At 38.4% G+C, this 21,801-nt stretch overlaps 1 protein-coding gene across 5 annotated transcripts in view; it reads right to left on the reverse strand.

Annotated features, from left to right (window-relative positions):
- uros (uroporphyrinogen III synthase) overlaps positions 1-21,801 on the reverse strand; it is a 49,926-nt gene that overhangs the window by 7,870 nt on the left and 20,255 nt on the right. For all 5 annotated transcript variants that reach the window (XM_072557581.1, XM_072557579.1, XM_072557582.1 and 2 more), the window contains exons 5-8: positions 18,227-18,304; positions 14,036-14,110; positions 12,519-12,602; positions 8,807-8,892 (exon numbers count right to left, since the gene is read on the reverse strand). In XM_072557581.1, the coding sequence (XP_072413682.1) occupies positions 8,807-8,892; positions 12,519-12,602; positions 14,036-14,110; positions 18,227-18,304 (323 nt within the window). The remainder of the gene's footprint in view (positions 1-8,806; positions 8,893-12,518; positions 12,603-14,035; positions 14,111-18,226; positions 18,305-21,801) is intronic.

Consider the following 21,801-nt stretch of genomic DNA (forward strand, 5'->3'; position numbering starts at 1 on the left):
CAGCATCCAATGAGCAGGAAAATCGACATTTCAGGCAAAAGCCCTTCAGGAATAAGGCAGGGAGCCTCCGGGGTGGAGAGATAAATGGGAGGGGTTTGGGGCTGGGGTGAAGGTAGCTAAGAGTGCAATAGGTGGATGGAGGTGAGGATGAAGGTGAAAGGTCGGAGAGGAGGGTGGAGCAGATAGGTGGAAAGGAAGATTGGCAGGTAGGACAGGTCATGAGGATGGTGCTGAGCTAGATGGTTGGAACTGGGGTAAGATGGGGTGAGGGGAAATGAGGAAACTGGTCCACTTTGATGCCCTTGGGTTGAAGTGTTCCGAGGTAGAAGATGAAGTGTTCTTCCTCCAGGCATTGGGTGGTGAGTGGAGGTGGAGGAGGCCCAGTACCTCCATGTCCTCGGCAGATTGGGGGTGGGGTGGGGTGGGGTGGGGTGGGGGGTGTTGAAATGTTCGGCCAAGGGGCAGTGGGATTGATTGGTGTGGTTGTCCTGGAGATGCTCCCTAAAGTGCTCTGCGAGAAGGCTTCCAGTCTCCCCAAGGTAAAGGACACCACATCGGGAGCAGCGGATACAATAAATGACATTTGTGGATGTGCAGGTGAAACTTTGATGGATGTGGAAGGCTCCTTTGGGGCCTTGGATGGAGGTAAGGGGGGAGGTGTGGGCGCAGGTTTTGTAATTCCTGTGGTGGCGGGGGAAGGTGCCAGGAGGAAGGGTGGTTTGTAATCATGGAGGGAATGGTCTTGGCGGAAAGCGGATAAGGGTGGGGAGGGAAATATATCCCTGGTGGTGGGGTCTGTTTGTAGGTGGCAGAAATCTCAGCAGATGATGCTGGTTGCTGGTGGAGGTTGATGGAGTGGAAGGTGAGGACCGGGAGGTTCTGTCCTTGTTGCTGTTGGAGGGGTAGGGTTTGAGGGCGAAGGTGCTGCTGACTTACACATAGATTGTAAGAAATTACATTATCTCCTATTATTCAGAGCCAATTACATGGCCATTTCCTTGCCATTCAGAGCTATTTACATTTTCATCCCCTACTCGGAAATCAATAGGAGCATTGCAATTGATAGTTGATTACTCCCCTATAGTTACAAAACAATACAATTCACACCAGATCTGGCCATTAAGGGATGGTTTGCATTACATTGTTTCTGGAGGTGAGGTGGTCACTGCATTGTGTCTTGAGTGGCATATGACTGGGAGGGAGTGACTGGGGATTGTCTTGTGAGCATTGCTGACTGTGATGTAAATATATTGTATAAAGGAAGGACTGATTCCTTTGTTTGGACACGCTGGACATGCCTTGTAAGCAATGGCGAAGAGTGTTCAGGGTTTCTCCAAAGCTTGTATTGTGCTTAATAAATTTTGCTTGTGCGCAGACATTGGTGTGTTGCAGTTGCATCAAGTTTGTAAGGACCTCAGGAAAAAAAAGAACTAAACATTTGGTGGCAGCGGTGGGATTCCAACATACATGGAGTTTCCCGGTGGACTGAATAAGTGATCGTCCGAGTGCCAGTTGTGTGAGACGGATGAGCCCATGAGGTCAGATTTACCTTGATCTCTCTCCTTAACCTACCGCTCAGTCGACCCTTTGTCCCCTAGGACACTGTGGTGACAGAGTCTCAGAGGTAACTTAGGTACTTCGACACTGATGAGTTTGCTTTCAGAATCATAAGTTATTGAGAATTCGGAGGTTAAAGTCCACCTAGGTAAAAGGGGGTTAAAGTCCTTTAGTAGAGAGGTTTGAGGCTCCAGAACATAGAGTGTAACATAAGAAATAAAAGATAGAGGATATTTAATGTGTCTGTCTCTATCGCCCTACCTTAGACCAGTTGTTAAGAGGGGAAATCCCTCACACAAAGGTCTGAAGTGGGTGTGGACACTACAGACATGAGATTTGAGGCTCTGAAGCATAAAAAGATTTATCGGCTTTATCCCCCACCCCTCCCCTTAGAAGTACTTTTAGAACAACATGGCCTCACCGGGAGAAGGGGGAGAAAGTAGAGACGGTCCGCTCGAATCCTGACAAAGTACACTGACTAACAGGGAAGCTTTGACTAGGTTTTTGTTGAGTCTCAGTTTCTGGGCTGTGGACTTGACTCTGCGAGTCCTTCTTCTGGGGGAGGGGAGTGGCATGGACTGCGGCGCTGTGTGGTCCGCTGTGAGGGTTTTCTCTTTTTATAAATATAATTTCATCGAGAGGAGGCAAAAAGATCTGAAAAATGCTGAAATTAAGGTTGTACTAATACATAGGTCGAAAAAGGGAGTTTCAATATAAATTATGCCATACAGAATTTGATATTTAAATATTTTGATTTGTTAAAATACTGGTTCAGAAAATCCTTTAAAGTAACTGTTTTGTCTTATTTGAATCAGGATCTCAATTCAATGCATTTTGTGGACGAAGTAATTGGGCAGATTTTGTTTTTACATTGAAATTGTACAACATTAGGTCCTTTTTAAAATTATCAAACATGTAACCTTAAAGCAAGCTGATTGAGGCCCTTGAGCCCCTAATTTGTTTGAAATTCTACAAAGCCTGTTTCAAAAAAAACAACTACGTCAGTGGTTATGAGATTGTATTAAAGTATCTCTTTTTTTAATGTAAAGTGTTCACAAAAAGAAAAGTGCATTTTAATTTTGATGTTTGTTAAGATTTTAGAGAATATTAGAACTTGAAGCTGAGCTGTTTTAGTTCTGTCAATTATTGATAAGACTTCATTTGTTAGGTTCTTTTTCCGAGGTTTCACACACGAGATGCAATTTGCACACACCAACTTCTGCAAACAGTTAAAGTTTATTAAAGCCTGCTCAAGCTAGGTGACCTCTTTGAACTCTTTGCAGGTGTGCAAAGTCGAGTCAAACAGGCCCTGAACAAAGGAAACACATTGCCTTTATAGAAGTCAGTTGGTAATGTTCACAGCTACTCCGGCCAAATTCCACCCCCACCCCCAACAACCACATGTCATGCCAGGTACAATGGTAGGATAAGGTCATCCTCAGAAATAATGTAAATGCCCTAATCCTGGGAATTGTTATGCAAATGATTTCCTAACTCCGTGATTCCCCAAGATAATGTAGGTGTGATATACTTCAGTATGAGAGGATGATAACGCAAACGAATTTGATTGGCTGGGGATCGCTATGAAAGGGAGTGAGAGTTTAATTTGATAACAGCAGTAGAATAGTAGTAAATGGTTGTCCAAATGAAGTGTGAATTATAATGGATAGTCATCTAAATTCCTGCATGCTGTCTATGAGACAGAATATCGCCCCCACCCATTTTCAGCATGTTCAGCTCCTTGGAGAAAGACATGTACAATTTAACCCTTTCACATTACATTAAAGTCCAAACAGATAGTACAATTTAATCATTTAACATTACACATTGGCCCCCCTCATATTGCAAATTCAAAGAATGTTGATCTTTACCAAAGTTGCCATTGTAATTCCGGCTGTTTTATTTGGGAAGTGTCATTTGGAGAACATATTTTAATATATTCTGCATTTGTTTCCCATGAATATTTGAGATTTAAATCTGAGCTGAAACAGCCTCTTCAATGGCTAAAAGACAGGAAACATTTTGTTGTTTTCTTGCTGTTTCAGAATTCTGAAATACTTTTCCTGATGGCTCTCACATCAGCCAAGTATTAACTTGTTAAAGGAAAATAATTTTTGAATAACCTCAATGGGGTATCCAAGGGTTTGATTCTAGGACCACTGATTGTTGTTTATAAAGATTGAATTGTTTAGCGAGTACAATTTAGAAGTTTATAGATTGTATAAAACTTGATAATTTCATAAATAGTGAACAGAGTAACAGACTTAAAGAATTCGATGAATATTGAAATAGACAGACACAATTTAAATGTGTGACTGTCTTCATACTGATATCCACACCTTAACAAGGAAGGAATGAGAGAAAAAAATGCAAAAATACTTTCAGCAGCTAACATTGTCTCTAGAGTTTCTCCATTCATAGGTAAAACATGCCTTTGGACCACTGACTGCCCCTCCACAACCTGATCCACTGGATACAATCAGCTCCCCAGTCATGAGCACGAAAATTGAAGGAGCTAACAACAGTGGAGAGGAGGTCAGTACGCTTTTCGTCAGTGGCCTTCCTATGGATATTAAACCTTTGCCTTCTCTTTTGCTCCTTTAAGGATATGATGGTTCACTGATCAAGATAGCATTAAATCAGCCAGTTGACTTTGTTACATTTGACAGTAGAGCGGGAGCAGAAGCACCAAAAGAATGCTGCATTCACCTAGCCTGATGCTGCATCTGCTGCACCTGCTGCACTTCACACTCAGATGTGCTGATATCCTCCATCTGAAGCATCTCAGCAAGGATGGAAGTCTTGTCAGTTTGTTAAGTTATTAACTGCCCTTATTCAAGAATTCAGATTTCTCCGTGGAGTGGAGTACAAGGCCATACTGGATTTTGTTTTCAGGTTGATCTTTACTGAAGGAGATTTTAGATAACTGGCTCATTTCCAATCAACTTGGAGGGAGTGGAGTGGTCACTAAGGACTGTGGATTTAAGAACTTTACTGGTAAACACTTTTTTGTTTCCACATGGGAGGATCCTGCAGATTCTATCCACTGCACGGACGAGTAATTCTTGTTATAATAATTGTATGTTGTGTCAATAACTTGCTTAAGTACTGGCAGTAAGATTCTTAAAAAGGTGGCAGTGCCACCTAGGTGGTTATTATGGAATGATAAAAGGAGGGAGTGTAATATTGAAGAGTTAATTTTCTCAGCTGACTGCAAGAAATTGAATGCCCTGGGGGTACGGCTGTGTGTCTTTGCCTTAAAGGTGGAATGTGGGAGGTTTACATTCCCATCCCTTGCCATTCAGGGATGATTTACATTGTCATCATCACCTATTCAAAATTAATACCAACATTATTGTTGGAATTCTGACTACTCCCTGCAGTTAAAAAAAAATCATTCACACCAAATCTAACTATTAAGGGATGATTTATATTACATTGTTTCTGGAGGTGAGATGGTCACTGCATTGTATCTTGAGTGGCATGTGACTGTGAGGGAATGACAGGGGGTTGCCTTGTGAACATTGCTAATTATGATATAAAGATTTTGAATAAAGGAAGGACTGTTTCCTTTGTACGGAGAGAGATTTTGTCACAACCCCGTAAGCCCTGCGAGGTGTGTGTTAAAGGTTCCTCCAGAAAGTTTGTACTGTACTCTGCTTAATAAAATTTGGCTGTTGTTCACAGAAGTTAGTGTGTTGCTGTTGCACCAAGTGTGTAAGGACCTCAGGAAGACAAAGAACTTAACAAGGATGTAAGTTACTCAATGCAGTCTTCCTAGCCTCTGACCTGCTCTTGTAGCCACTGCACTTATGTGGTGAGTAAGGTGAGCTTCCGATCAATGGTAATCATTAGGATGTTCATAGTGGTGGACTCAGTGATTATAATACCATTGAATGTCAAGAGGTCGTGGTTGAATTGTCTCTTATTGGAGATGATCATTGCTTGGGCATTTGTTTAGCGCAAGTATTGCTTGCCACTTGTCAGTCCAAGCCTGGATATTGTCCAGATGTTGTTGCATTTGAAACTGGACTGCTTCAGTATCTGAGCAATTGTAAATGTTACTGAAAATTGTGCAATCATCAGCGAACATCCCCATTTCTGACCTGATGATGGAGGGAAGGTCATTGATGAAGCAGCTGAAGATGGTTGGGCCTTGGACAATACCTTGAGGAACATCTGTACAGATATCCGGAAGTTGAGTGGAGATGAGGAGCTGAGTTTGCCCTTGATTCCTATTGATTCCATGTTTGCTTGGGCTCATTGATGCCACACTTGGTCTAATGCAGCCTTGATGTCAAGAGTTGACACTCTCACCTCACCTCTGGAATTTAGCTCTTTGATCCATGTTTGAACATGGGTTTAGGAACTGAGTGGTTCTGGCAGAATCCAAACTGTGCATCATTGAGCAGGTTATTACTGAGCAGGTGCTGTTTGACAGCACTGTTGATGACACCTTCCATCATTTTACTGATGATAGAGAGTAGACTGATGAGGCAGTAATTGGCCGGGTTGGATTTGTCCTGCTTTATGAGTTCAAGACAAAGCTGTGCAAGTTTCCTTGTTGTTGGACAGATGTTGGAACTGTATCGGAGTAGCTTGGCTCAGGGAGGGGCAAGTTCTGGAGCACAAGCCTTCAGTAAAATTGCCACAATGTTTCATGGCCCTTGCCTTTGCAGTATCCAATGCCTCCAACCATTTCTGGATATCACATGCAGTACATTTGGCATTTGTGAGTTCATATTTTTAATGATCCATTGATAGATGATGCTAGTATTAAGCATTTTCTGTCTATTACTCTCTTACTGAGCAATAATCAATGTTCACATTTATACTTATTCCCTTATGTTGATTGGTCCTATTTAATACTGGTATTAATATCCTGGAAGGAACTGGAAAAGTGAAACTTTACCATAACGAATCCCATCTCCATTCCAAAAAATGTACAGCAAACGTTTCATTAGCTGGCACCTATGGGTCCACCAGCAAGGAGGTGGTTGAACAAGAGGTCCAAATAATCAACATAAAAGCACACACTAAGTAATAGAAATGGAATGCAGGGTAAGACACACCACTGTAATACTTACAGAATAAATCACATAAATAATGCAACTTTGCCTTAAATAAAACTTGATGGCAGAGAGCCTTCTCATTCGAATCCTCAACTGACTACTCAGATATCATGGAGAACATGATAATACAGTAAATGTCCAGTATTTCAGGTATATAATTTTTGCCAGTTTAATGAGAGTACTGGTTCATAAGATGCCAGTTAAGACAGGTTGATGTATTTAGTATGATAGGTCAATTATAATTTGATTAATTTCTTTGCTAAGCTTATCGTCAAAGTCAAATCTCTACAACTGATCTGTCAATGTTCAATACTTTGGAAAGGGTCAACAGCAACTTCAGGAAACCCAAGCCTGGTTGTTTGAGGAGATGGATTTGTAGGGTATCCCTCTCAACTCGGTGCTATCCATAATGACCTCTTCGAGGAAGTGTGTAAGAAGGCGGTGTCTTTACAGGAAAATGATTTTAAACACTTTAGCTTCAGAAATTTGAATTACATTCATGGTAACCTTGGACAACATTTTCAGTGGAAGTAGAATGGTTATTATGTTATTATAACTTGTCAAAAAGGAGATCTGAATTGTGATGACCAATTTAAAGAAATCACACAAGATTCCATGCTTTGAGACTTTTACAACATCAACTAAACATTACTTCATAGGCACTACTGCACTAAACTATTGCCATTTTCACACCCTTGAACTTCCACATCACTTTTCTGGGATATAGTACACTCTCTGCAGAATTGCGCAACCTTGTATCTAGCTTCAAAAAGACTCATTTAAGTCTGTTTCGAAGTCCCAATATCTAATGAACATCAAAGTCTCTTCCTTTAGTCTTCAAAAAAGCAGCAGCATGGTTCACTCTGGTGACTCCTCCCTGTAGCTATGCCAGAACTAACCATCCATTGTCTTTAAATTTCCATTTGTTCATATCGTTGAAAGTGTACATCTTCCCACCTGCATATTGTCCACCAGCAAACAGAGAAACAACTTTGCTCCCTCCAATGGAATCATATAAAACCCATATTTTGTAAGCTCCCTGAAGGACATTAGTCAACCAGATGTTTTTAACTACATTTCATGGTGATTGTTCCCTGATACTAAATGCCAATGTTCCTCATTTCTTACGTTGGAAATTTTCTCCAAACTGGATGTTTTGTGCAAACATTTAACTGTACTCAGTTTGTCCAAGTGATTCTCTCATATAACCTGTTGGAACCCATGGCTCTTCCAACCTATTTACATTCATTCATTCTGTTATGCACCTGGCCAGACCCCCTCAAAATATTTTAAGAAGGTAGCCTAGACCCTAATGTTTTCTTATTTTAAAGGCAGATATAAAATGGATATTTCAGATGTGATGCAGCTGGTCAAGCCACTCGGCTTTAAGCAAAATAAGAATTTATTTCAACACTACAATTGAAACATGAACAAAAGAAAATGGAATTTAAAATAACTTAAGTATTGGAAACTTAACTGACCTGACACAGCAACTTAACTAAAGAGCTGTTCCAATTCCTGTAACATCTCATAAACACACCCCTTGGCAAAAGGTAAATTCAAACATAGGTTCTTAAAGGCAGGAGAGGTTCAGGGAAAAGTCAGTCAAGAATCATCTGCTGAAGCTTGGAGCCTTTCTGCACTGTAGCAGTTTCAGTGACTGCTACAACTAAAAACTTGAACTGACAGAACTAGCCACTCCCCTGCCATTGTTAAAGTAGACATTACAGTACCTCTGCCTTTATGACCACTCTTGAAAAAAACACAGGACAAAATAACCTTTTTAAAGTGACAGCATCATCACAATTCTATCTATAATAATGAGTAATTGAAGTCAGAAAATGCCACAGCTGGTTAATCCCACCATTATTGAAATTGTTCTCTTCCACTTGTGCTACAATCTATTAACTGCTCACAATTGTCAACCTTAATTCACCCAAGGTACGAAGAGATTATGAGTAAACTGAGTATATATTTATGGGGGAAAACTGAGAAAAAAACATGTTTACAGCGATTAAATCCTGGAAGACACTCACTACAATTACAATAGAGAGGTACCTTTTACAAAATGATACCTGTCAGTGGATACTTTAACTGATAGAGTTAACTGAACAATTCACATACCCAACATAATTCCATATACTTAAATAAACATGTCATGGAAAATAATCACGTACCTGTTCTGAAAAATAATCATCCAAAGCTTGCTGGAAGCAAGGGTGCTGAGACGTTTTATAGACAGTTAAACTTTCCAATGGAATACCTGAAATTAGTGCAGACTTTTGTAAATTGAAAACAAAAACATTGTAAAAGCTCTGATGAAGTACACCTCCTCTTTATGTATACTATTCTTTGTAGAAGTAGACCAGATTTAATTAGCATTCCCTCTTTCAATATTAATTGCAACCAATACATCAGCAAGAATTGATTCCTAGCAAGTTTGCAAAGTTAACCTGTGTGTTACAGCAAACTTTGTGAGAAAAACTCATGAAATTATTTGAAAACTGGAAAGAGGGTGCTAGATAGAAAATAGGCTTTCTGAGATCTAGATTTAAATATCGCCCAGATAATTGGGATTAGAATTTCCTAGGAGAAAGTGAGGACTGCAGATGCTGGAGATCAGAGCTGCACATGTGTTGCTGGAAAAGCGCAGCAGATCAGGCAGCATCCAAGAAGCAGGAGAATTGACGTTTCAGGCATGAGCCCTTCTTCAGGAATTAGAATTTCCTAAGTTTATTTGCTGCAAGGTTCCACCTCTGTGTAAATAAGTTGTAGATTAAAAAACAACAATCGTACAGGATTGCAAATTACACTTAATGAAAGGAACATAATGCAAACCATAAATCAAATGTGTCAATTTTTCTGTCTGAATTCTTAATAGGCATTTTGAATGTGCAGCATTCATTGTTTATCCAAGAGAGTTATATGGATGTTGTAATAGTTTTAGAAACAGTTGAGTAGCTGCAATGTTGAATAGCTGGACTGCTGAATTGACTAAGTCTGAATCATACTGTAACTGGCCAAACTTTGAAGGTTATTTAGGGAGAATGTGAGGGGGAGAAAATTCTGCTTCTGCTCATTCTTTCTCATTTCCCATATAAATGAATACTAGTGTTCTGAAAATGTTTGTGGAGGTTAAGTATAGCAGGAATAGAATGAAGCATTGAGAACAAAAAGGAATATGAAAACAAATACTGCATCAACTAACAACATATAATATTGAATCTTAAACATGAAAATACCACAGATGCTGCATTACTGAAACAAAAATAGAAAATGCTGGAAATACTGGAGGTCTGAAGGTCCTGTGGACAAAGAGAATGAGTTAACATTTCAGATCCATGACCTTCCATCAGAACAGAGAATGATTAAAAATGTAATTTATTTTGAGCATTGAAAGAGAAAGGATGGGAAAGAGCACATAAGCTAAGTTTTGTGATAGATTTGAAGAGTAAGAATAATTAATGGGTGGAAATTTCCCATTTTCAGTGAGCATATTTTGGAGCAAAACATTCATGGCATTTGGTCTGCCATGGCTCTGAGCAACTTTTCTCACATAATTTTCCATTTCCCCATATTAATTATGTGGTCTTGGACACCATTTTCTGAGAATGACACAGCCAGACAGGCTGAAGTGTTCTCCAATGATAGGATCTTTTGTTGTTTAAGCATTTGGCACCATATTTAAGCCCAATTGCATACCACTTCAGAAGCTTCAAGCCAGCACTGGGCCATCATAATGTGATGCTTTACTGTTATCACCATGGACATGACATGGAGGAAAGCTCCCTCCTGACTTCACAGAGAAGCACCAGGAGACCTTGGTGGACAAGGTAGTGAAGAGGATGGCATTGCAGACCCAGTACAGGAGGCTATGCCACCAGACCAAGCCAACATAAACACAAATTGCAGCCTGGATCAGTGCTGTGTCCTGGTTCAAACAGAATGCCCAGCTGTGCAGGAAGACAGCTAATAATCTTCTGCCGTCTGCATGGATAAATGTCACAATATTCTCTCCACTACCTCACCCTCCCAAGACCACCGCTCACTCTATACACATACACACATCTCACCAAGGCTCAGGATTACATGTCTCAAATCCATCATATTTACTCAAATGCTCTCACTCTCCTCAAGTTCCCAAACTACAAACTAATCCTGCTCTGTGCACCTCCTATTCACTCAATGATTCTCATGATCCCTCCTGCATCTGCTTCACTAGGAACTGTTTTTTCATTCACTTCCATCATACTCAATCATTCTTTTCGTTTCTTTGAAAGAAAACTTGATCTACACCCTTGGACTGATGTCTCCACAGCATCTGATTAATTTACCTGTCATCATCAAACTTGTTGCACTTGACCTGCAGGACTGACCATGGCAAATCCTCTCGACTGGAATAGGACTCACTGTGGTCGTAATTCCTTATTGACTGTAGCCCCTCTTCATCCCACTAAGGACTGTTCCCCTTTGACTTTCACATATGACTAATTTTTTGAAGCACATGCAGTGCATTTGCTGTGTAAACTGTTGGAACATACTGCAGGATGATGTTTCAAAAGGACATAAGGATTAGGAGCAAGAGTGTATGATTCAACCCCTTGAGCCTGTTGACGTAGCCCGGTGCTGTAAAATGATATACCCACCCTCTTAACTGTTTAGTGCTCCTTATTGTGACAAACTGACTATCTATGTGCTAGAAAGCAAGCAGATTACAATGACTGGCAGCCTATAACTGAGTACTAAAGACCTGTGTATTAATAAAGCAATGTGACCAATACAGAGGCCGGCAACCCATAAGTCTGTAATGAAATCTGTGAGTGAGCACTACGTGAGCAACCTAAGAACAGATACATGAGATGTGCACAAAGAAATCTGACAGAAGCATACAAATCATCGATGTTCCTGACCTTCACGGTAAAATGTTGAAGGACTGAAGTGGTGTGAGTATTGGTCTGAGAACAGATATGATGGTGTGGTGATTTGCTGATGATAACTTGTGTGAATGAAGGGCCAACGAGGATAGTGGCCTTGGAGCAAGCAGATTTTCTGAGGAGTGGCAAAAAACAGATGGTCTTTTTTCTTTACATTAAGGAAAAGCTCTGCTTCTGATTCTGATTACAGATTCTACAAAAAATGTGCAGTGCACCTTCAATCCAACTATACCCTTGTAGTGCAGGAAAGTTTGGGGAGGCAAACCATGCTCCCTTTCTCTTGGCAGTAATTGCTGTATTCTGTAATTTAAATGTCCAGCAGCACAGTCACGAGGACAGCTACTAATGAATGGGTAAGTATGTAAAACATGTGTGAGGTTATGATACCAGAAAGTGGAGTGCCAAGATACAAGTTGGGAAGGTTATTAGGTAAGCGACTGACTGCTTAGGGTACGTATGGGTGTGAAGGGATATATGGTCTGACAAGGCGAGTGGACTGCTTGAGAAGAATGACCTGCAGGAAGCCAAGGCTAGAAAATTCAAAAAGGTAGCAAGGTGGAGAATTAAAATGACAGATGACTGATAGCTCAGGTCACACTTGTGGACTTAAGGTGTTTCACAAAGTAGACACGCATTACTCTCTATAATGTAGGGGAAAGTAGGAGTTGGTCATAAGTATAAATATACAATTTTAAATTCTTTATTTATGTAATTCAAGTGAGACCAGACTTAATGAGATGCAGGTTCTTATTTAAAAAAGACAATAAATGTGTAGAAGATGGATCTGCATCTTAACATTTCTTCATTAAGACTGATGGATTTTGATGAAAGGTCACTACAAAAACATTATTCTAAAGATGCTGACTGGTGTGCAATATTATTCCAGCATTCTTTATTTCATTACGCTTTTCCAGTATGAATAGTTTTCTTTGTAACTCAGAAAATTAAAATGTACCTCTTTCTCTTAGACATCTGGGAAGTATCTCTCTTTTTAGAGCACCACAAGGAAACAGAAGAGGCAGGGAATTTGAAGATTCTTCTGCAGAAATGAAAACAAGATTTTTCTTTAGAAATAAGGCTCTAATACGTTTATCTGTGATGTGGAGATGCCAGTGTTGGACTGGGGTGGACAAAGTCAGAAATCACATGACATCACATTATAGTCCAACAGGTTTATTTAAAGTCACAAGCTTTTGTAGCATTGCTCCTTCATCAGGTGAAGTGTGACTTCATCTGGTACCATGGGACTTCTGACAATTTTTATCCATGCATGGTAATGCAAAGCACAATCAATATTGTACAAGCTGTGAATATGAAATCACAAAGCCAACATGAATAGCCTGTTCCTGTGCTTAACATTTTACATAATACACCATAATGAAGTCACTTCAAGTAATATTGCCGCATAACTGCCAGTTCAAGTCTTAATATTTCAGTTTGCATCGTAACAATAACTCGCCTTATCAGTCATGGCATATGTATTTCTTGATGTCATTGTATGTAAATCACATACATTGTCAAATTCCAACTGATCTTAACGCTGTACAGGTTAGATCCCAGAGTGAAACCTGACTTGACAAAACACTGACCATACTTTTTTTAAACCATGGAGGTCAGTTAGTGAATATATTCTCAAGAGTTTGTATTTTTTATGCAAATAATAAGATGTTTATTAAAAAAACTTATTATTGCACTGACTTCAGAGCAAACACAGTAGTTCCCTAAATTCAGTTTTCAGTCATATGTCAGATTAATTAATCCTGCTTCCATTCTCTGGCAAATGTCAATTAATAGACTTGTTGAATTTCCCACCAGGTGTTGTAAAATCTCATTAAAAATGCATGTATACAAATAGGTCTCCAAACCTTCCAGCACCAAGTCCACAAAAACTTCAAAAATGTCTTCCTCTTATTAACACAAAAATACAAAAGACAAATGAAACTTAAAAATTATACACTATTTCTAAAAATATAACTATTTCTGTTTGCTGGTGAACAATAGAATATCTCTACCATGCTTTAATTAAAAAGAAATGAACACATAGCCCAATATATTTATCTTCTCACTTACTTAGACAATAAGCTTTATTTTATCTGGTGGGAAATTCAACAAGTCTATCAATTGACATTTGCCAGAGAATGGAAGCAGGATTAATTCTTTCACTGCATGTGAGCAAATTCAGCATTTATTTCCTATTTGTAACAACGTTTGAGAAGGTGGCTGTGTACTTCTTGACCTGTTACAGACTATCTGGTGTAGAGACACCCGCAGTTGTTAGGAAAGAAGATCTGGGTTTGGTTCTGATTCCGGGAAGGAACACAGATATAGATCCAAGTCAAGATGTCTGATTAAGATCAGTATCTAATTATTAATTGTTAAGTTCTCAATAAGCAAAAATGGCTACATCCGTAACATGTATGAACTGAATTTAAGTATTTTCTAAAATTTCACAAATTCTGAAGACTTACTTACTGTTACAGATGTGCTCAGCTAGTTTTTCTGCATTTCCTGAGTCTTCTCCTTGTGTTACAAGACCAATTTCCTTTACTATTAAAAAAATTAAAAATATTTTTTACCGGCTGTTGTTAAACATCAATCAGCATGATAGAAAATGACTAAAATTACATAAGTCTACAGGAAATCCTATGGAAGTAATCTGTATACTCAAACTTGTGAACACATCAGCCACAAGCACTGGGGCAACTTTCTTCCATGAGATAGTGACTCTTGGACAACATCACATTTTTTTCAATCCATTATAGGCGAGGTTTAAATATTTAGCTTTGTTTTTCTTATAGAGTCATAGAGATGTACAGCATGGAAACGGACCGCTTGGTCCAACCCGTCCATGTCGACCAGGTATCCCAACCCAATCTAGTCCCACCTGCCAGCACATGGTCCATATCCCTCAAAACCCTTCCTATTCATTTACCCATCCAAATCCCTTTTAAATGTTGCAGTTGTATCAGCCTCCACCACTTCCTCTGCCAGCTCATTCCATACATGTACCACCCTCTGTGTGAAAATGTTGCCCCGCAGGTCTCTTTTACATCTTTCCCCTCTCACCCTAAACCTATGCCCTCTACTTCTGGACCTCCGCGCCAGGGAAAAGACTTTGTCTATTTATCCTATCCATGCCCCTCATAATTTTGTAAACCTCTATAAGGTAACTCTCAGCCTCTGACGCTCCAGGCAAAAAAGCCCCAGCCTGTTCTGCCTCTTGCTATAGCTCAAGTCCTCCAACCCTGACAACATCCTTGTAAACCTTTTCTGAACCCTTTCAAGTTTCACAACACCTCTGCAATAGGAAGGAGACCAGAATTGCATGCAATATTCCAACAGTGGCCTAACCAAGGTCCTGTACAGCTGCAACATGACCTCCCAACTCCTGTACTCAATACTCTGACTAATAAATGAAAGCATACCAAACTTCGTCAAAATCCTATCTACCTATGAGTCCACTTTCAAGGAGCTATGAATCTGCACTCCAATATCTCTTTGTTCAGCAACACTCCCTAGGACCTTACCATTAAGTGTATAAGTCCTGCTAAGATTTGCTTTCCCAAAATGCAGCATCTTACATTTATCTGAATTAAACTTCATCTGTCACTTCTCAGCCCATTAGCCCATCTGGTCAAGATCCTGGTGAAATCTGAGGTAACCCTCTTCGCTGCCCACTACACCTCCAATTTTGATGTCATCTGAAAATGACTAACTATACCTCTTATACTTACATTCAAATAATTTATGTAAATGACAAAAAGTAGAGGATCCAGCACTGATCCTTGTGGCACGCCACTGGTCACAGGCCCTTGTCTGAAAAACAACCCTCTACCACCACCCTCTGTCTTCTACCTTTGAGCCAGTTTTGTATCCAAACAGCTAGTTCTCCCTTTATTCCGTGAGATCTAACCATGCTAACCACTCTCCTATGAGGAACCTTGTTGAACGCTTTACTGAAGTCCATATAGATCACATCTACTGCTCTGCCTTCATCAATCCTCTTTGTTACTTCTTCAAAAAACTCAATCAAGTTTGTGAGACATGATTTCCCAAGCACAAAGCCTTGTTGACTATCCCTAATCAGTCCTTGCCTTTCCAAATACATGTACCTCCTGTCCCTCAGGATTCCCTCCAACAACTTGCCCACCTCCGACGTCAGGCTGAATGGTCTATAGTTCCCTGGCTTGTCCTTATCATGTTCTTCTTGGGGAGAAGAAAGCTAAGTGGATATTGTTTTTCAAAATCATAATGGGCTGAATAGAACAGAAAGGGAGAAACTGTTCTTGCTTGTACAGTGATAAAGAACAGGGAGATTTAAAGTGATTTGCAAAGAAGCCAGGATGATATGTGAAAAAACATTTTCATTCAGTGAGTAGTTAGGTTACAAAATGTACTGCCTGGAAGTATGGTAGAGGCAGATTCAACTGAGGCATCAAGAAGGCAGAGGATAATTATTTGAATAAAACTAATGTGCAATGGTATAGAGAGAGGTAATGGTATAGAGAGAGGTAGAGAGGAGGTAATGATGCTCATTTAAAGTGGCAGAGCAGGCACGATGGGCTGAATGGCCTCCTTCTGTGCCATAAGACTTCTGTGATTCTGCAATTCATTCTGACCATTGAGTTTACACCAGATCTTTCAAAGAGAAATCCAGCTAACCTCACTACCCTGATCTTTCCTACCATCCCTCCATTCATTCCTCATCACGTATTTATCAAATTATCTTTCTGCTATTGAATCTGCATCCATCACCCCATCAGTGATCCATTCCGAATCAAACCATTAATTTAAAAATTTTGTTCATGTCACTAATGCCTATTCTGCAATCACTCTATAACTGTAGCCTTAGGTTACCAATCTTTCACTCAGTCCAGGTTTGATCCCTCGTTGCTGTCTAGCTAGCTGCTCTCAGCTAAAGAAGTAATTAGGCACTACTACATCCTTGGGTAGGAAAAGGAAAAACATACAGCCACAACTACTATCAAGTTCACTTAATACTAGAAAGTACATTTGTGTGTATTGTCTGCTGACACTGACTGACTACATTCATATTTGATTAATAGCAACTTGAGTGAAATGTAGCTATCAAGCACCTCCATAGAACCCAGCAAGAGTCAAGGTTTAAGGAAGTCCATTTGCCTCAAGAATCAGGGCGATTTGGCCATTGTACATAACTGTTACTATTGACTCAGGTAGCACATAATATTGTGCTACTTGATGATTTTAATCATGCAAGCATGCAGCTATAACTGAATAATTATGTGCTTGTGAGTGAGGGTGAATATTGCTTACAGGAGAGGCATAAGGAAAAGACTTTTGCAAGCACAAATGTGACAGAAACAAGCACTGTGAAACACCAATTTCTTTAATATTGTCTTGGAGGCCTTGGTACAGGCAGTATTGAGAAGAAAGACTCCTGTTATTTCTATATCATGTCTTTAATGAAATAAAATGCCTCAAGGGCATGTCATGGGTTAAAATAATATTTGACTTTAAGTCACATGAGCAGATATTAGGGTAGAAAGACTTAGGTCAAAGAGGGAGGTTTTAAGAACTGTTTTAAACAAAGGAAACAAAAAAAGATGGAGCTGTTAGAATGACGAGTACAATAGACCAATTAGCCCGTTGTGTTTTCAGCAAAAGCAATTCAGTTTAATACACTCCTCTCCTTCTTCCATGGCCTTGCAATTTCTTTCTCTTCATTTTTATTCAATTTCCTTTTAAAAACCATGATTCAATCTGCCTCCACTGCACTATCAGGCATTGCATCCCAAAATCTAACATGTTGTGTATAAAAGATATGCCTGATGTTGCCATTTGTATTTTGCCATTCACCTTATACTGTAACATGGTGTTTGACTTTTCCATAAGATCGTGAATTTCAGAGCTTAGGACCTACGCAGCTTATTGTTATTAGATGATTCATTACAGTAGATATAAAAATCAGCTCTTTTTGAACTAAAGTAAGCATTTTATGTGTAAGGCATTATTTAAAAAAGATCAAGTTGCAATTAACCTGCATAATGTAAGCCCTGATGCTTCCTGTTCAAATATCCTTCCATTATCTTAATTTTTCCCAACTGCTCCTTAATAGACCTCTGACATTTTGAAAAACCTCAGCCCTTGCCTGACACCATGTCTCTTCCCACATGCCCAACCTTGAAGTGGTCTACCATTTCTTAATTTTCTATCCAGTCTTAAAGTTCATTCTCAAGCTCCATATCCTAATCCTGCGAAAATTTGGTAGATGGCCTAGTAATTAAAACTTTCAGCAGTACTCTGAGTTGGCATTACAATTTGCAAGGTCAGGGATAGTCACTTAAAGTTCACTTTCACAATATGCAAATTTACCACAATACTCTGATTATTTATATTTGCTTATTTGCTCTGACTATTAGTGCACATACATATACGATTTACAGGCCATTCCGCTACAATGCACGTTTCATCAATGCAAATTCACCGTAACACAATTGATGAATTGGGGACGTTATTTCTAAAGCTTGAACTTTTAAAATATGTGTTGATTGTAACATGATCACATTGCCAACACATTAAACATTGTTTCTAAAGCACGATTTTCTACAATGTAGGTTTGCACAAGAACACAATGGTTTTGTTATAGAAGAGCTGATTGTACACAAAACTAAGTTTCCTTACCCAAATTGGCTGTAGATTTTCCTACAACGTAGACAGATTTTTCATTCCACTTGTCTTTTAAGAAGTTATTATTCCACTCTGTTATAAATAAAAATGGAGATTTGGAAACATGATGAAATACGTTAAGATTTTTGATACAACATTCTATGTTTTCGTCAACAGTCTTCCTAATCATTACTAAATCTAAGAATTCAAATCAATGAAACAAAATCAGTGAATATATTTATTATAGTAGAATTTATTATAGTATGCTTCAAAATATGTGTATATATAAAGTATGTACTACTCGTTGGATCCAAAATCATTTCATTGTATAATAATCTTTAAGCATAAAAACAATTATCATTCTTTTCCAACCCAGAGATGTAAGATTATGGTACTTCATACTTCATTCTTTACTCCAGATTACAGCAGACTAGATTTTGCAGTCAGCAGTAAAGTAATTCATACTTTCCAGATTGCAAATAAATGGTTTGGATACGTACATTGGATTAAGGTAAAAGCTAAAACTTTGTAACTTTAAAAAATTTATATGGAATTTCTCATATTAGATAAATTTGATATTTAAGCATTTAATTAGTTTTTTTTAGTAGAAAGGAACTTGTGTTTTGTTGAAGAAGACACATTTGTCCAAGTTTTTTGTAGTGCACTCATTGTGTCAATTCACAACTTTACCAGTTCAAGGGGGATACCAAGATTTACACAGCATGAGAGAAGCATTATGTAGGCCAGGAGCTGCTCACACATAAAAACAACAACTTGTGAAATCAAGTTACCCAAGCCCCAGCCAGTTAGCAAGTGGCCTCTGATTGGAAGAGGCATTGCCATATGAGATTTCACCAGTTAATGATGATTGACAGATAGCTGTTAGGCTTTGCTCAAAGTTTAAACAAGGCAGATTAACTCTGATTGGACAATCAACAACTGGTTGTCACCTATTTTGTAGATTTGCAACAGGCATGTTTCATATTCTTTCTGACTGCAAATAACAGGGCCTTGTGTATTGATATATGGAGCTTCTAGAACACACAGTGTACCACACTATAAGCCTGACTAACAATTGTAAATGGGCTGTTAAGAGTAAATCTTTGCACACTCAGGATTCTCCTGCAAACGTTGTCTAATTGTGATTCTGCAATGCTAAAAAATATTGATTTTCACCTTAAATTTGTACTCTTGTGAATAGTCCAGATGGGTGCAAGATGAGTGCTTCAAAAATGTGCCTTTTTCAGCAATACTCAAATATAAAATGACTCTTTCAGGGATACTTAGCAGTAATTATTAATTTATTATAGCATTAAAATCCGAGTTACAATTCATTTAATAAAATATAACTAAAGGATTTTTATAGGTTCACTATCACACATTTTGAACATAGGATCATTTCTAGATTTTCACATTTAATTTTATGTGTTGATATTCCAAAAGTTGCTGTCAATTTCAAAGCAGTAATGACATTAATCACTACTACGTAATCCAGTCTATAATGATGATTGCAATACTTTCTCTAATAACAAACTGAGCAATTTTAATAGCAAACGACCATCATAAGCTAATAAAACAAAGAATTGCACATGCTGGACATCTGAACTAAAAACAAAGAGAAATGACTACTCTAATTGAAATTTATTGTTTAAAACAAAGAAGAAAATTGTTTGATTTCATTTTCTGGCTCCATTTTTTGTGGATTTCAGAGACAAGGTTGATATATTCTAATGTAACCAAGTAATATTCAAGATATAAAAACATGACATAGGCAAAACCAGTACTGATGAAGAATCACCCTGAAGTGTTAATTTTTAAATCCCCAGTAAATGCATATTTCCAATATTTTCTTTCTATTTCAGATTCTTTTATTTGGTGCATTTTCTTTTAATCCCTTAATAATACAGTATGTTCATTAATTCATTGAAAATAGTTATAAATATCAATAGTCTTGAATCTTCCAGAAATTCTTCATTATCGATTCAACAAAATTAAGTCAAGCAAATTGGGTTTGTTCTCCTTAGAAGAAAGGAAAGAACAATAGATTAGAGGTTTCCAAAATTAAGCATGGTTTTACTTGTGTAACTTAAAATAAACTGCTTCCCGTGGAACAAGAGTCAGTAACTAGAGGTTGCAGACTTAAAGTGATAGGCAAAGAACAACAAACCACGAGGATTTTTTAAATTATGCAGCAAGTTGTCATGATACAGAATACATTATTTTAAAAGGTGTTGAAAACAGACACAATAGTAACTTTAAGGAGAACTGGATGAATACCTGATTGGGAAAGAAAAGCTTATGGGAAGTGTTATGGATCAGGCCAGACCCCCTCAAAATATTTTAAGAAGGAAGCCAAGACCCTAACATTTTCTTATTTTAAAAGTGGATGTGATGTGGGTGTTCCAGGTGTTATACAACTGGTTAAACCACTTGGCTTTAAGCAAAACAGAATTCAAACACTATCATTGAAACACAAAAAAGGAAGTAGAATTTAGAATAACAACTACTGAAAAACGTAACTGACCCAGTACAGTAACTTAACTAATTAACTGTTCCAATACAGTAACATCCCATAAACATACCCCTTCGCAAAAAGCTAAATTCAAACACAGATTCTTACAGGCAGGAAGGAACAATGTCCAGAGAGAGATTTCAGAGAAATTCAGAGGAATCCTTTACTGAAACCTGCAACTCTTCTGGACTCCAATATCTTGGCTACCACAGTGAAGAAAACTGGACAAAATCTGAACTGGGAGAACAAGCCACTCCTGTCCCATTGCAAAACTGTTAAACTCCCTAGACTGCTTGGCATCTCTGAGTTTATGACCTCTCTTCTAAAAAAACAAGGACAAAATAACCTTTTTAAAGTGCCAGCATCGTAACAGAAAGAGCAGGGACGTGGTCTATTGCTACTCTCTTTCAAGAGCTCTCAAAGGCATAGCACACTGTATGGCCTCCCTCTGTACTTTAATACTCTCTGGTTCTACTCATGTTTAGGGTTTGAGCATTGCCGGCTACAAAGTCGCTCCAAGGAAGGTCTTTTTCTTGAAAAACTGTAATCTATGTGGTCAAGGTATTCAAACAAAACTGATAGCGAGTAAAACTGTAGAATCCATATATTCTTAAAATAAAAAGTAAAACACAAAAGCATTTAGGATCTGCAGCAAAATAATTTTAGGAGTTCTGAATAACTTTGAAAATCTATATTAAATCTTTTCTTGACTGTCTCTGCTGTAAGGACAACAACACAACTTCTCCACTTTCTTTAGATAACCAAAGTCCCCATGCCTGGTAGCATTATACAAATCTTTTGAGTAAACTATTTAATGCTTTTCTAAAACATAACTTTGAACAGATGATAGGATTGCTAGTGCTTTGAACCTTTCATGATGCTTTCTATTGCTCCATGTAGGGTGGCTGAGTGGAATGAGTTACATATTCACAGAAAATCAAAACCATTAACAAAATAAGGTAAAACACATGCAAGAAAGAGTATGCAAATTGTGTATTACCTCACTTGATTTGTGGAAGGTATTGTCTTAAGAACAATTTAAAGTTATTAAAAACTACTGATACAATTTACTAATCAC

The sequence above is a fragment of the Chiloscyllium punctatum genome, chromosome 38 (assembly GCF_047496795.1).
Source record: "Chiloscyllium punctatum isolate Juve2018m chromosome 38, sChiPun1.3, whole genome shotgun sequence".
NCBI classification, from domain to species: Eukaryota; Metazoa; Chordata; class Chondrichthyes; order Orectolobiformes; family Hemiscylliidae; genus Chiloscyllium; species Chiloscyllium punctatum.